The sequence below is a fragment of the Theropithecus gelada genome, chromosome 2, assembly GCF_003255815.1.
Source record: "Theropithecus gelada isolate Dixy chromosome 2, Tgel_1.0, whole genome shotgun sequence".
NCBI classification, from domain to species: Eukaryota; Metazoa; Chordata; class Mammalia; order Primates; family Cercopithecidae; genus Theropithecus; species Theropithecus gelada.
The window spans coordinates 89,032,892-89,048,934 of NC_037669.1; the positions used below are offsets into that span (position 1 = coordinate 89,032,892).

At 37.1% G+C, this 16,043-nt stretch overlaps 1 protein-coding gene across 1 annotated transcript in view; it reads right to left on the minus strand.

The window, feature by feature from the left end:
* The window catches only part of DOCK3 (dedicator of cytokinesis 3), a 682,478-nt gene that overhangs the window by 206,375 nt on the left and 460,060 nt on the right, over nt 1–16,043 (minus strand). Inside the window, exons 11-12 of the mRNA XM_025375707.1 lie at nt 11,862–11,922; nt 10,462–10,609 (exon numbers count right to left, since the gene is read on the minus strand). Coding sequence (XP_025231492.1) covers nt 10,462–10,609; nt 11,862–11,922 — 209 coding nt within the window. The remainder of the gene's footprint in view (nt 1–10,461; nt 10,610–11,861; nt 11,923–16,043) is intronic.

Here is a 16,043-nt window from a genome sequence, read left to right on the forward strand (position 1 = left end):
ATATGAATGCTATTTTTGATCTAATGTATGCCTATATTATTGGTTAATAAGAAGTATGATAGTCCAACAGCAATAAAAACTAAATGCTGATCATAAAGAAGAATAACACTTTAAAAGTAACATGTTCTATAAAGCCTGTGATATGGTATCTATACCTAGCATTTTTGGTTATTGTTGCTTTGTTTTGAATCATCACAGATTAAACAAAAAATTAATTTTGAAATAAAACTACAATTACTAGCATTATCTTATTCTTTCAAGAAATGTTATCAACTTGCTGGATCACCTACTTAACCAGGGTGTGACCATATCCTCCCCGTAAAGCCTGACTGATTACACAGGGTTAGTATGAGGTTTCAAAATGTATATCCAGAAGGGCCCTGAAAGTACACAGAATAATAAACAAATGTATACTCGCATTATTATTAACACAGGTGACATTTTATGTGACCACTATGGAGTAATTAAGATATTATTGATGGAATTATGTAGGATGTGTAGTTTAAATGTAAAAGTGGAACTTACCAATAACCAACAATCACTAGAAAAAAAAGACAAACCATTTTAGATGGCATGCAGCATGCCCATTATTTCAGTACACCTCATTTTCTGAACCTCCAGTTGTATAATTTATGTTTTTCATCTCTTTCTTATTTGATTCACTAGTTCACAGGGGTTCTCTTTTTCTGTCTCTTTAGATTGCCTTATTCTTTTAAGTCACCTGACAAAGCTAACTTAGCAAAAGGTAATAAAGTTGACAGCAGCAGACCTTATTAAGACTCTGTTTGTCCACTCTTTCACAACCTTTTTTTTTTTGAGACGGCATCTTGCTCTGTCGCCCAGGCTGGAGTGCAGTGGCAAGATCTCAGCTCACTGCAAGCTCTGCCTCCCGGGTTCACGTCATTCTCCTGCCTCAGCCTCCTGAGTAGCTGGGACTACAGGTGCCCACCACCATGCCCAGCTAATTTTTTTTTGTATTTTTAGTAGAGATGGGGTTTCACCGTGTTAGCCATGATGGTCTGCATCTCATGACCTCGTGATCTGCCCACCTCGGCCTCCCAAAGTGCTGGGATTATAGGCATAAGCCACTGCGCCCGGCCCACGAAACAAGTCTTAGCAAATTCAGGAAGAATGAAATCTCAACTATGTTTTCTGACCACAACGGCATGAAACTAGACATCAATAACATGAGGAAAACTGAAAATTTCACAAATATGTGGAAACTAAACACTTTCTTGAACAACTAATGGGTCAAAGAAGGAAATTAAAACTATACCTTGAGATAAATGAAAATGAAAACAAAACCTATCAAGACTTATGGCATGCAGAAAAAGCAGTTCTCAGAGAAACATTTACAGCAATAAATGCCTACCTGCAGAAAAAAGATCTCAAATAATGTAATGTTATATCTCAAGGAACTGAAAAACAGCAAACTAAGCTCAAAGTTAACAAAAGGAAGAAAATAATGAAAGTTAGGGCAAAAATAAATGAAACAGAGACAAGAAAGACAACAGATAAACATAACTAATAGTTGGTTTCTTGAAAAGCTAAATGAAATTGATAAATCTTTTTTTTTGTTTTTGAGACGGAGTCTCGCTGTGTCGCCAGGCTGGAATGCAGTGGCACGATCTTGGGTACGATCTCTGCCTCCCGGGTTCAAGACATTCTCCTGCCTCAGCCTCCTGAGTAGGTGGGATTACGGGCACGTGTTACCACATCTAGCTAATTTTTGTATTTTTAGTAGAGATGGGGTTTCACCATGTTGGCCAGGACAGTCCTGATCCCCTGATCTCGTGATCCGCCCGCCTTAGCCTCCCAAAGTGCTGGGATTACAGGCGTGAGCCACTGCGCCCGGCTGACAAATCTTTAGTTGAATTAACCAAGAACAAAAAGAGAGAAGACTCGAATAAATAAAATTATAAATGAAAGAGTAAACATTACAGCTGATACTACAGAAGTACAAAGTTATCATAACAAACTTCTATGTACAAGTATATGTTAAGAAATTAGATAATCTAAGAAAATGGATAAATTCCTAGAAACATACAACTTACCAAGATTGAATCATAAAGAGTCAAAAAATATAAACAGATCAATAATAAGAATACAGAAGCAGTAATAAAATCTCCCAACAAAGAAACGCCCAGGACCAAAAGGCTTCATGGGTGAAGTCTACTAAACATTTGAAAAATAATTAATGTCAATCCTTCTCAAACTCCTCCAAAAAAAAAAAAAAAAAAATGAAGAGGAGTGAGCATTTTCAAACCCATTTTACAATGCCAACATTATCCAGATACTAAAGTCAGATAAAAATACTATAGGTTGAGTAACCCTTATCTAAAATGCTTGGGACTAGAATTGTTTCGGATTTTTAATTTTTTCAGATGTTGGAATATCTGCATTATACTAACTGGTTGAACATTCCTAATCTGAAAATCTGAAACCCAATATGCTCCAATGAGCATTTTCTTTTGAGAATCATATTGGCATTAAAAAAATTTCAGATTTTGGAGCATTTCAGATTTTAGATATTAAACCCATGTAAAAAAAGAAAATTACAAGTCTGATGAACACAGATGCAAAATTTCTGAACACAGATGCAAAATTTCTCAACAAATACTAGCAAACCACATTCAATAGCACACTGAAAGGATCATACACCACAATCAAGTGAGATTTCATCCCTGGGATAGCAGGATGGTTAAACATACATGAATGAATAAATGTGACATACCACATTAAGAAAATGAAGGATAAAAATAATACGCCCATTTTTTTTTTTTAACTTTTATTTTAGGTTCAGGGGTAAATGTGAGGGTTTGCTATATAGGTAAACTCATATCACAAGGGTTGGCTGTACAGATTATTACCCAGGTACTAGGTCTAGTACCCAATAGTTATTTTTTCTACTCATCTCCCTCCTCCCACCCTCATCCTCAGGTGGGCCCCGGTGTCTGTTGTTCCCCTCTTTGTGTCCATGTGTTCTTATCACTTAGCTCCCACATACAAGTGAGAACATGTGGTATTTGGTTTTCTGTCTCTGAGTTAGTTTGCTAAGATTGATGGCCTCCAGCTCCATCCATGTTCCTGCAAAGGACAGGATCTTGTTCTTTTTTATGGTTGCACAGTATTCCACGGTGTATATGTGGCACATTTTCTTTATGCAGTCTACCATTGATGGGCATTATGCTGATTACATGTCTTCGCTATTGTGAATAGTGCTACAATGAACATACATGCGCATGTGTCTTTATGACAGAAAAATTCATATGCCTTTGGATATATATAGAGTCATGGAATTGCTGGGTCAAACGGTAGTTCTGCTTTTAGGTTTCTGAGAAATCGACATACTGCTTTCCACAATGGTTGAACTAATTTACACTCACACCAACAGTGTATAAGTGTTCCTTTTTCTCTGCAACTTCACCAGCATCTGTTATTTTTTGACTTTTTAATGATAACCACTCTGAGTGGTGTGAGATGGTATCTCATTGTGGCTCTGATTTGCATTTCTCTAATGATCAGTGATGTTGAGCTCTTTTTCATATGCTTGTTGGCCACATGTATGTCTTCTTTTGAAGGTGTCTATACATGTCCTTTGCCCAGTTTTTAAAGGCGTTCTTTTTTCTTATAAATTTGTTTAAGTTCCTTATCAATGCTAGATATTGGACCTTTGTCAGATACATAGTTTGCAAATATTTTCTCCTATTTCTGTAGGTTCTCTGTTTACTCTGTTGATAGTATCTTTTTTCATGCAGACTCTCCAGTTTAATTACATCCCACTTGTCAATTTTCACATTTGTTGCAATGGCTTTTGTCATTTTGATCATGAAATCTTTGCCCATTCCTATGTCTAGAATGGTACTGCCTAGGTTGTCTACCAGGGTTTTTATAGTTTTGGGTTTCATGTTTAAGTCTTTAATCCTTCTTGAGTTGATTTTTGTATATGATGTAAGAAAGGGGTCCAATTTCAATCTTATGCTTATTGCTAAAAAGTTATTCCAGTGCCATTTACTGAATAGGGAGTCCTTTCCCCATTGCTTGTTTTTGTCAGCTTTGTTGAAGATCAGATTGTTGTAGGCATGCTGCCTTATTTCTGGGCTCTGTATTCTGTTCTATTTGTCTATGTGTCTGTTCTTGTACCAGTACCATGCTGTTTTGGTTACTGTAGCCCTGTAGTATAGTTTGAAGTCAGGTAGCATGACACCTCCAGCTTTGTTCTTTTTGCTTAGGATTGCCTTAGCCATTTGGGCTCTTTATTGGTTCCATGTGAATTTTAAAATAGTTTTTTCTAGTTCTGTGAAGAATGTCACTAGTAGTTTGATAGGAATAGCATTGAGTGACCATTCCAACAGATGTAGAAAAAGTGTTTGACAAAATTTAACATCCTTTCATGATGAAAACTCTCAATAAATTAGATATATAAGAAATGTATATAATAAAGGCCATTTACAATGAGCCCACAGCTAATATCATATTCAATAGTGAAAAGCTAAAAGCCTTTTTCCTAGGATCAGAAACATGACAAAGATGTCCACTCTCATCACTTTTGTTCAACACAGTACTACAAGTTCTAGCCAGAGCAACCAGGCAAGAAAAAATAAGACACATCCAGACTGGAAGTGAAGAAGTTAAACTGCCTCTGTTTGCAGATGACATGACCTTATATACATATAAAAAGCCTAAAGACTCAATCAAAAAACCATTAGAATAAACAAATTTGGTAAAGTAGCAGGAGATAAAATCAACATAAAAATCAGCAATATTTCTATATACTAATGACAAGCTCTCCAAAAAAGTTAAGAAAACAATGTCATTTACGATAGCATCAAAAAATGTACTATTTAGGAATAATTTAACCAAGAAAGTGAATGATCTATTTACTGAAAACTATAAAACACTGATGAAAGAAATTGAAGACGACACAAATAAATGAAAAAATATCCAGTGTTCATAGATTGGAAGAATTAATATTTTCAAAATGTCCATATACTACCCAAAGTGATCTACAGATTCAAGGCAGCCTGTATCAATATTCCAATGACATTTTTCACAGGAATAGAAAGGAACAATCCTGAAATTTGTATGGAACCACAGAAGTCTCCGAATAGCCAAAGCAATCTTGTGAAATAAGGACAAAGCTAGGGGCATCACACTTCCTGATTTCAAATAATGTTGTAAAGTTACAGTAATCAAAATAATATGGTAATGGCATAAAAACAGACACACAAACCAGTGGAACAGAATACAGATCCTGGAAATAAACTCAGTGAACAGTCTTTAACAAGGGCACCAAGAATACACAATGGGGAAAGGACAGTTTTCAATAAGTGGTGCTGGGAAAACTGGACATCCACATATAAAAGGATGAAATTGGACCTTATCTGACATAAAATACAAAAACTAACTCGAAAGATATTAAATACTTAAATATAAGACCTAAAAGTGTAAAACTCCTAGGAGAAAACAGAAATAAAAGCTCCTTGACATTGGGTCTTAGCAGTGATTTTCTGAGATATGACATGAAATACACAGGCAAGCCAAAATAAATAAATGGAACTATATAAAACTAAAAAGCTTCTTCACAGCAAAGGAAACAATCAACAAAACGAAAAAGCAATCTATGGAATGAGAAGAAATATTTGCAAACCATGTAACTGATGGGGATTAATATCTAAAACTATATAAAGAACTCATATAACTGAATTCCATAAAAACAAATAACTCAATTACAAAACAGGCAAAAAGGCCTGAAAGACATTTTCCCAAAGAAGACACAAAAATGGCCAACAGGCATACGAAAACGTACTCAATATCACTAACCATCAGGAAAATGCAAATCAAAAAGAAAATGAGATATCACCTAACATCTCTTAGGATGGTTGTAATCACAAAACAAGAGATAACAAGTGATGACAAGAGTGTGAAGACAAGGGAACTCTTGAACACTGTTGATGGAAATGTAAATTGGTATAGTCATTATGGTATGGCAGTTCCTCAAAAAATTAAAAATAGAACAACTATTTGATCCAGCAATCACACTTCTGGTATATCCCAAAGAAAAAGAAATCAGTATCTTGAATAGATATCCGCACTCCCAGGTTTACTGCAGTATTATATACACTAGCCATGATATGGAAACAAGCAGCCATCAACAGATGAATAATAAAGAATATATATAGGCCGGGCATGGTAACTCACGCCTATAATTCCAGCACTTTGGGAGGCTGAATATGAGGTCAGGAGATCAAGACCATCCTGGCCAACATGGTGAAATCCCATCTCTACTAAAAATACAAAAATTAGCCGGGCATGGCGGTGAGTGCCTGTGGTTCCAGCTAGCTACTCGGGAGACTGAGGGAGGAATATGGCTTGAACCCAGGAAGCGGAGGCTGCAGTGAGGCGAGATCGCGCCACTGCACTCTGCACTCCAGCCTCGGCGATAGAGCGAGACTCCGCATCAAAAAAAAAAAAAAAAAAAAAAAAAAAAAAAAAAAGGCTCCTAAACAAGTACTCTTAAGACAGTTTCGTGGGTAAGGTGATTATGAAGCAAAGAACCCAAAGACAGTATTCTCAAAAAATGCCTGAATAGGCCTAGTGTCTATCCCAAATATGAGGAGCAGTTCCCTTCCAGTCATCACTCACAGAAGAGGCTGCCACCTCATATTGCTTTAATTAAAAGAAGTTTATTTCTTCACATTTTTAATTTTTGTGGGTACATAGTAGGTGAATGCCACTTGATGTTTCCAGTCTCATAAAGCCTTTCATGATATGGGGCAGTCTCTGCATCTCTTTTTTTTTTTTTTTTTGAGATGGAGTCTCGCTCTATCGCCCAGGCTGGAGTGCAGTGGCGCCATCTCAGTTCACTGCAAGTTCTGCCTCCTGGGTTCACGCCATTCTTCTGCCTCAGCCTCCTGAGTAGCTGGGACTACAGGTGCCCGCCACCGCACCTGGCTAATTTTTTGTGTTTTTAGTAGAGATGGGGTTTCACAGTGTTAGCCAGGATGGTCTCGATCTCCTGATCTCGTGATCCACCTGCCTCAGCCTCCCAAAATGCTGGGATTATAGGCGTGAGCCACCACGCCCGGCCTGAATCTCTTTATTTTGAACATCACAACACTATTTGGGTAAGTTATGCTAACCTGAAATTACCTCAATCAATGGGAGTTTTTAGATGCTTATGAAGGTTATCTGGCAGAATTGGTTGACTTTTTTTTTTTAAAAAAGAGCAAAGCTACATAGAATTAGTAATCATGGTTGGGGTATGATCACCAAATTGAAGTGTTAAATGCGATTGTAAAAATCACCATAAAAGTAGCATAGTAAGTGGCGGTATCATCTTGTGCCTCAAGATGAATTTCCAGTGTGAAAGCGTCATGAAAGTGTCAAAGAATGATGCATCAAAGCCAATCTGATGGGAGTAAAAATAATGTGCCTCGGAAAACTGTGTCAGATAATTCAGAAAGTGGCTTAAGTGAAGACAAAGACCTGATGACATGGCTGCATATGAATAATTTAAATAAATTTTTTCATAAAATTTGAGAGTCAAGAATAAGCAATACATCTCAATTTTATATAATATGTGATTTTATGTGTGTATTACATAATTTGTAATACATATTTTAAAATATAAAATACACTGTAACCCAAATTAAAAATTTAATGTTCAAAACATGTATTTATCTGTTTCATTAAGGTTGGCCTAAATACGTTTATTTGGACATTTTTCATTGTAAAATTGGACAGCGATCATCACATATTCAAAGCCATCTTGTATTTGGTTACATACATTATTTACGGACACCCACCTCCTCCAATGTGGGCTTTAGCTCCTGGTTTTTGGGTTCTAAGTACAGCATGCCCTGTGCCTGCTTGTGACCCCTTGTCCTTCTGGTCAAGAAAACTATGGTATCTGTATCAAACTGAAATGTACATATGGTTATTTATTTGTGAGTTTTAAGGCTTTTGACTTATTAGGAAGTGACCTAGTTTTCATGCCTCAGCTTCTTATTGCAATTTTCTTAAAAGGATGTAGTACCTTCCCATACACACGTGAAAACAACATTATATAGCAGAGTAGTGGCCTTGGCAGAGACAGACAGGAGTTTCTATCTTCTCTGGATAAGGCTGACTATGAACAATGAAAGAAATGATGAGAACGTGAACAACTAATCAGATATTTGCTAACTCATTCATTAAAACTGTATAAGAGGTTTTCATCTTTGTAAAGTCCTGTCCTAGCAAAGGCTAAAGCACTATCAACTGCAATTAGCAAACTCTTTAAGCTTCCAATTCAATCTAACCAACAAAAATGTTGCCTGAAACTTACTGGAAAATATTGCTTCTCCTGGGGGCTAGATTCACTGTGCTGATGTGGATTAAAATGACTAATCCTAGAATAATTCTATACTGCACACAAAATCAATTTCACAAACATGCATTTGATAGTCCGTTTGAAAGTCTGTTAATATTTTCAAGTGGAAAAATTATTGAACATTTTTACTCTATTAATCCTTCAAAAGAAAATTTGAAAAAAAATCTTCTCTATAAACATATTTTTCTTCAGCTTTTTAGAACTAGTATACTAGACACAGCCCACCCATAAGAAGCAGCTAAGAAAAATATATACGTGAATCCTGTTTCTCGCAGAAAGCTGTTGCTTTAGAAGCAATTAGGCCAATTGAGCCTGACAGCATGATTTCAGGAGGAATGCTGTGCAAGCTCCTATCTGTAATGAAAATTTGCACCGAAACAAGGAAGGGATAATACATGCAAAGAGATAACAATTCTGGAGTGCTCTCTATAAATCCGTTGCCCTTGGAAGGAATACAGTGGAGTAAGATAATGATGATTTTGGATTTCTGTTTAGTCCTTTTCAAAGGGAGGAAGGCACATAAACTAGCAGGTTCCACCACCCATCAATGTGAGGATTCGGTAAATGGAGAAAGCCTGTGACTGACGCATGGAAGGAGGAGAAAACCAGCCAAAATTTTCTTTGTAAGTTATGATTCCAAAGGAAGATTCCTCATCCCATAAAGTATACAACTCTGAATAGAACAAAGCTGAAGGGAAAATAGGTAATGAGGAGACTGGGATTTTATTTTGAAATTAATCAAATGTGGCTTAACAGATATTGTGAATTAAGCTTATTTCATGCCCAAGTCAGAAACAGCAACAGATACTACAGAAAAATCTCTATACAATATTATGGTGAAGATACATTAACATGGTGATTGGCAGTATTTGATTTAATTTGGACAAACAATACTGGGTTTAAACTGAAAGATGAGTTTTTAAAAATTCTCACAGTTTTAAATATACTTGCTTTAAAAACTTAATAAACTCATCGGTGATCATTTTTTAGCACTACAATTTGTGTCTAACTCTACATGAGCAAAGAAGAAGTATATGACTGAATTCTGTACTTCTTTTCATTATTGTGTTTTTCCTATTGTTTCACAAGTTAGAAGGAGATGGACTGCTTATCTAAGACAATATCCCTTGGTTGAAGATCACTAAAAATAATGCCATGCCTGGTTGGATATGACTTATCGATCTCCAGTGGCACAAGTGAAGAATAATATCTTGGTTCCTCAGAAAAACTGGCTATCTTTCAAAGATAGAGAAACCTGACTCATGATCATTCTTTTAAACAATCTTGATCATTAGCCAGCTCAGTTATAATAACTGGTGGGCAAGCATTAGACACACAAGACTCTCATAGCCAAGACACATGAGAAGTATATTGTTAGCTTTTCGGCAAATATATAAGATTGGTTAATTCTGGAGAAAAAAGAAAATGTGTACTACATTGTCGCTTTAGGACAGAAGGTCCCAAACGAAGCTGTTTCAGAATTACCTGGGAAGCTTATTAAAAACAACGCTGCCTGGGTCCCACCCCAAATCTTAGATCAATCTTCTGCATTTTCAAAAAGCTCCCTTTCCTACATCCTGGTGATTCTATGTCCACAAGGTGTTGTTGTTTTTTTCTTTCTTTCTTTCTTTCTTTCTTTCTTTCTTTCTTTCTTTCTTTCTTTCTTTCTTTCTTTCTTTCTTTCTTTCTTTTTTTTTTTTCCCTCTTCTTCTCTGAAACAGAGTCTCAGTCTGTCACCCAGGCTTGAGTGCAGTGGTACAATCTCAGCTCACTGCAACCTCAGCCTCCCGGGTTCAAGCGATTCTCCTGCCTCAGCCTCCTGAGTAGCTGGGACTACAGGCGCGTGCCACTATGCCCGGCTAATTTTTTGCATTTTTAGTAGAGACGAGGTTTCACCATGTTAGCCAGAGTGGTCTTGATCTCCTAACCTTGTGATCCGCCCACCTCAGCCTCCCAAAGTGTTGGGAATACAGATGTGAGCCACTGTGTGGCCCGTGTCCTCAAGGTTTCAGCACTGCTGCTCTCAAGGACAGTGGTGGGATGTCTTATGCTACAAATCATTAATATTCCTGATGTCCATTACTCACGTGTAAACCTTAAGAACAAAATCCTTTTCTTCCTTTACTTCTGTGAGTGACTGTAGGACATCCAAGATGCTTAGGACCGCACAGCCATATGGTCGCCTGTAGTGCAGGTGAGGAGGACCTTTCTTTGAGTCGTTCAGGAGCATCCGGCCTTGGGCACAGCAGAAAACACCAGTCAGATTGAGAAAAGCATGCTCCTCTCCAGTATTGCCTAATTGTCATCCAAGGATGCCTGAGCTACAGGCACCTAGGAAATCCTCTAAGTTAGAAGACTATAGGGCTGAAGGATATTTATGTGTAAGAACACCAAAGAGGCCTCTGGCCAAAGCTCTTCCCTGTACTACATTCAATCAATCATTCTTATCTAACTCTAAATCAATATCAACAGTTCATTTATTAATCACATCAGAATAAAAGTGATTTTATGAATTTCTTAGAAAAACCAATGTGCTAATAATAGATTTACACTTCTCAGGTACGTTATAGGTACAAAGTTTAGTATTTTAGCTGCCAGGTATAAGCTACATATGTACAGACAAGGAGGATACTGTGTTCTTTCAACCAAATTCCGCTGTTCAACATCATCCTGAACAATTGTGGGATTGAGAGTAGTCTTAAAAAGTGGATGAATATTTACTTTTCCAGCTTACCAAAGCTGTGCCTACAGCAGCAAGAAGAGTTGCAAATGCTGGAACCTTAACAAACACTTTAAGTACAGCAAAATAGCTGTTTTGCTGGTAAGAGATTAAAAAATATTCTTTGATAAAAATGTACATGATAGGCCAGAACTCAAACCTATGAAGGAGGACTTGGTTCGCCAGAGGCCCAAAAGTTATATCATAAACTTGAAATAAGTCTGAGCAAACCAACCACAGAACAGTAGTAAAAATCACTTTTTCATCTTGGGTGGGATAGAAGTGAAATACCATCCATCGTTGGGAGTGATGACAATAACTCTAATTTTGTGGAGAGAACCACAGATACATAATTTAAAACACAACCAATAGGTGCTGAATGGCATTTGCTGTGAAGTTGGTACCTCTGGAAAACTGCTATAAGATCTCTGAGGGAAAGGGTAGGTACAGAGGCAGGGCACTGTGTTAGAAATAATGTCTATAAGCAGACCATTTTAAATAAAAACTTTGGGTCTAAAAACAGATAGGGAGCAGAAGGTTTTAAGTGATTAAAAACCACAAACAAAACCCACTCCCCCAAATCCATTTATATCAAACCAAGCTACCACAGCAGTTGAGCTTAGGCATAGCTTCAATACAAGCTGGACTCTAATCCTGAGATCTGAAATTACAAGTAAGATCTAGGGAGAAAACAAAGCTCATGCACAAGACATACTTGTTCCAAGTTGGGCCAGTCTTAGTCATGTGAATGGGTAAGGTGAACAGTACCTATTCGGATCACATGGGCAACGATATACAAATCTCTCTTCATATCTTTGCTGCTCAGATCCTAAGAGAAAAAAATAAGTAAACTCAGGCAAGGAACACACAGAAAATAATTAAAAATTCATTTTGAATCTCTAGTCATTTGCTTTTACTGTATGTTATAGGTAGGGGAAGGGAAATTATAGCACATAGCACTTTAATCGTTTATAAGAGGCCTGGAGTAAAAGTCTGGATATCTTACAGGCCTTTGGAAGTTTACTTTATTGACAACATTTTTCTAGCTCTCATTTAAACCACTTAACAAATAAAAAGTCTATAAAAGTTCTCACATTAGAAATCTTCATGATATTGCATATTCCATGTTTACTCCAACATCATATAAAAACATTCCGTAACAGAAGGAATAAATGTTCAGCACAGAAAAAAATGGGAAACCACCAAAAAGCTCTTCAATAACTAAAATTCTGTAAGTTTGTTCTCCACTAATTTTACATTGATTCCTCTGTCCACAGATGATTATTACACACAAAGTATGTCCCACTTAAAAGAGATTACTTTATCAGTAAAACCTCAATAATTTGATTTCCATTTCTAAATTCTGATATTTATCATTTGTACTAAATTATAGCTGAAAATAATCTTAGTGAAAAATATTAAGGGCTTCCTTTAAGTAAACAGATACAATCAAGAATCAAAACTAATTTCCAAACCTAAGAGTTATGAAAATCATTCCTTTCTCTTTCTTTCTTCCTTTTCATTAAAAAACAAGGTGTTGTACAAAGATACTTAGACTCCCACACAATAATAATGGGAGATTTTAACACCCCACTGTCAACATTAAACAGATCAACGAGACAGAAAGTTAACAAGAATATCCAGGAATTGAACTCAGCTCTGCACCAAGGGGACCAAATAGACATCTACAAAACTCTCGACCCCAAATCAACAGAAAATACATTCTTCTCAGCACCACATCACACTTATACCAAAATTGACCACACAGTTGGAAGTAAAGCACTCCTCAGCAAATGTAAAAGAACAGTAATTATAACAAACTGTGTCTCAGACCACAGTGCAATCAAACTAGAATTCAGGACTAAGAAACTCACTCAAAACCACTCAACTACATGGAAACTGAACAACCTGCTCCTGAATGACTACTGCATACATAACAAAACGAAGGCAGAAATAAAGATGTTCTTTGAAACCAACGAGAACAAAGACAAAACATACCAGAATCTCTGGGACACATTTAAAGCAGTGTATAGAGGGAAATTTATAGCACTAAATGCCCACAAGAGAAAGCAGGAAAGATCTAAAATTGACACCCTACCATCACAATTAAAAGAACTAGAGAAACAAGAGCAAACGCATAGAAAAGCTAGCAGAAGGCAAGAAATAACTGAGATCAGAGCAGAACGGAGGGAGATAGAGACACAAAAAAACCCTTCAAAAAAATCAATGAATCCAGGAGCTGGTTTTCTGAAAAGATCAATGAAATTGATAGACCGCTAGCAAGACTAATAAAGAAGAAAAGAGAGAACAATCAAATAGACGCAATAAAAAATGATAAAGGGGGTATCACCACCGATCCCACATAAATATAAACTACCATCAGAGAATAGTATAAACACCTCTATGCAAATAAACTAGAAAATCTAGAAGAAATGGATAAATTCCTGGACACATATACCCTGCCAAGACTAAACCAGGAAGAAGTTGAATCTCTGAATAGATCAGTAACAGGTTCTGAAATTGAGGCCATAATTAATAGCCTACCAATCAAAAAAAGTCCAGGACCAGACGGATTCACAGCCAAATTCTACCAGAGGTACAAGGAGGAGCTGGTACCATTCCTTCTGAAACTATTCCAAGCAATAGAAAAAGAGGGAGTCCTCCCTAACTCATTATATGAGGCCAGCATCATCCTTAGACCAAAGCCTGGCAGAGACACAACAAAAAGGAGAATGTTAGACCAATATCCCTGATGAACATCAATGCAAAAATCCTCAACAAAATACTCCCAAACCAAATCTAGCAGCATATCAAAAAGCTTATCCACCATGATCAAGTGGGCTTCATCCCTGGGATGCAAGGCTGGTTCAATATATGCAAATCAATAAACGTAATCCAGCATATAAACAGAACCAAAGACAAAAACCACATGATTATCTCAACAGATGCAGAAAAGGCCTTTGACAAAATTCGACAGCCCTTCATGCTAAAAACTCTCAATAGATTAGGTATTGATGGGAGGTATCTCAAAATAATAACAGCTACTTATGACAAACCCACAGCCAATATCATACTGAAAGGACAAAAACTGGAAGCATTCCCTTTGAAAACTGGCACAAGACAGGGATGCCTTCTCTCACCACTCCTATTCAACATAGTGTTGGAAGTTCTGGCCAGGGCAATCAGGCAAGAGAAAGAAATAAAGGGTATTCAATTAGGAAAGCAGGAAGTCAAATTGTCCCTCTTTGCAGATGACATGATTGTAGATTTAGAAAACCCCATCCTCTCAGCCCAAAATCTCCTTAAGCTGACAAACAACTTCAGCAAAGTCTCAGGATACAAAAACAATGTGCAAAAAAACACAAGCATTCTTATACACCAATAACAGACAAACAGAGAGCCAAATCATGAGTGAACTCCCATTCACAATTGCTTCAAAGAGAATAAAATAGCTAGGAATCCAACTTACAAGAGATATGAAGGACCTCTTCAAGGAGAACTACAAACCACTGCTCAACGACATAAAAGAGGACACAAACAAATGGAAGAACATTCCATGCTCATGGACAGGAAGAATTCATATCGTGAAAATGGCCATACTGCCAAAGGTAATTTATAGATTCAACGCCATCCCCATCAAGCTATCAATTACTTTCTTCACAGAATTGGAAAAAAACTACTTTAAAGTTCATATGAAACCAAAAAAGAGCCCGCACTGCCAAGAAAATCCTAAACAAAAAGAATAAAGCTGAAGGCATCACGCTACCTGACTCCAAACTATACTACAAGACTACAGTAACCAAAACAGCATGGTACTGGTACCAAAACACAGATATAGGCAATGGAACAGAACAGAGCCTACACATCTACAACTATGTGATCTTTTAAAACACCTGAGAAAAACAAGCAATGGGGAAAGGATTCCCTATTTAACAAATGGTACTCGGAAAACTGGCTAGCCATATGTAGAAAGCTAAAACTGGATCCCTTCCTTATACCTTATAGAAAAACTGATTCAAGATGGATTAAAGACTTAAATGTTAGACCTAAGACCATAAAAACCCTAGAAGAAAACCTAGGCAATACCATTCAGGACATAGGCATGGGCAAAGACTTCATGACTAAAACACCAAAAGCAATGGCAACAAAAGCCAAAATTGACAAATGGGATCTAATTCAACTAAAGAGCTTCTGCATAGCAAAAGAAACTACCATCAGAGTGAACAGGCAACCTACAGAATGGGAGGAAATTTTTGCAATCTACCCATCTGACAAAGGGCTAACACCCAGAATCTACAAAGAACTCAAACAAATTTACAAGAAAAATTCAAACAACCCCATCAAAAAGTGGGCAAAGGATATGAACAGACACTTCTTAAAAGAAGACATTTATGCAGCCAACAGACACATGAAAAAATGCTCATCATCACTGGCCATCAGAGAAATGCAAATCAAAACCACAATGAGATACCATCTCACACCAGTTAGAATGGCGATCATTAAAAAGTCAGGAAACAACAGGTGCTGGAGAGGATGTGGAGACATAGGAATGCTTTTACACGGTTGGTGGGACTGTAAACTAGTTCAACTATTGTGGAAGAAGACACTGTGGCGATTCCTCAGGGATCTAGAACTAGAAATGCCATTTGACCCAGCCATCCCATTACTGGGTATATACCCAAAAGATTATAAAATCATGCTACTGTAAACACACATGCACACGTGTGTTTACTGCGGCACTATTCACAATAGCAAAGACTTAGAACCAACCCAAATGTCCATCAATGATAGACCGGATTAAGAAAATGTGGCACATATACACCATGGAATACTATGCAGCCATAAAAAAGGATGAGTTCATGTCCTTTGTAGGGACATGGATGAAGCTGGAAACCATTATTCTGAGCAAACTATCACAAGGACAAAAAAACGAACACTGCATGTTCTCAC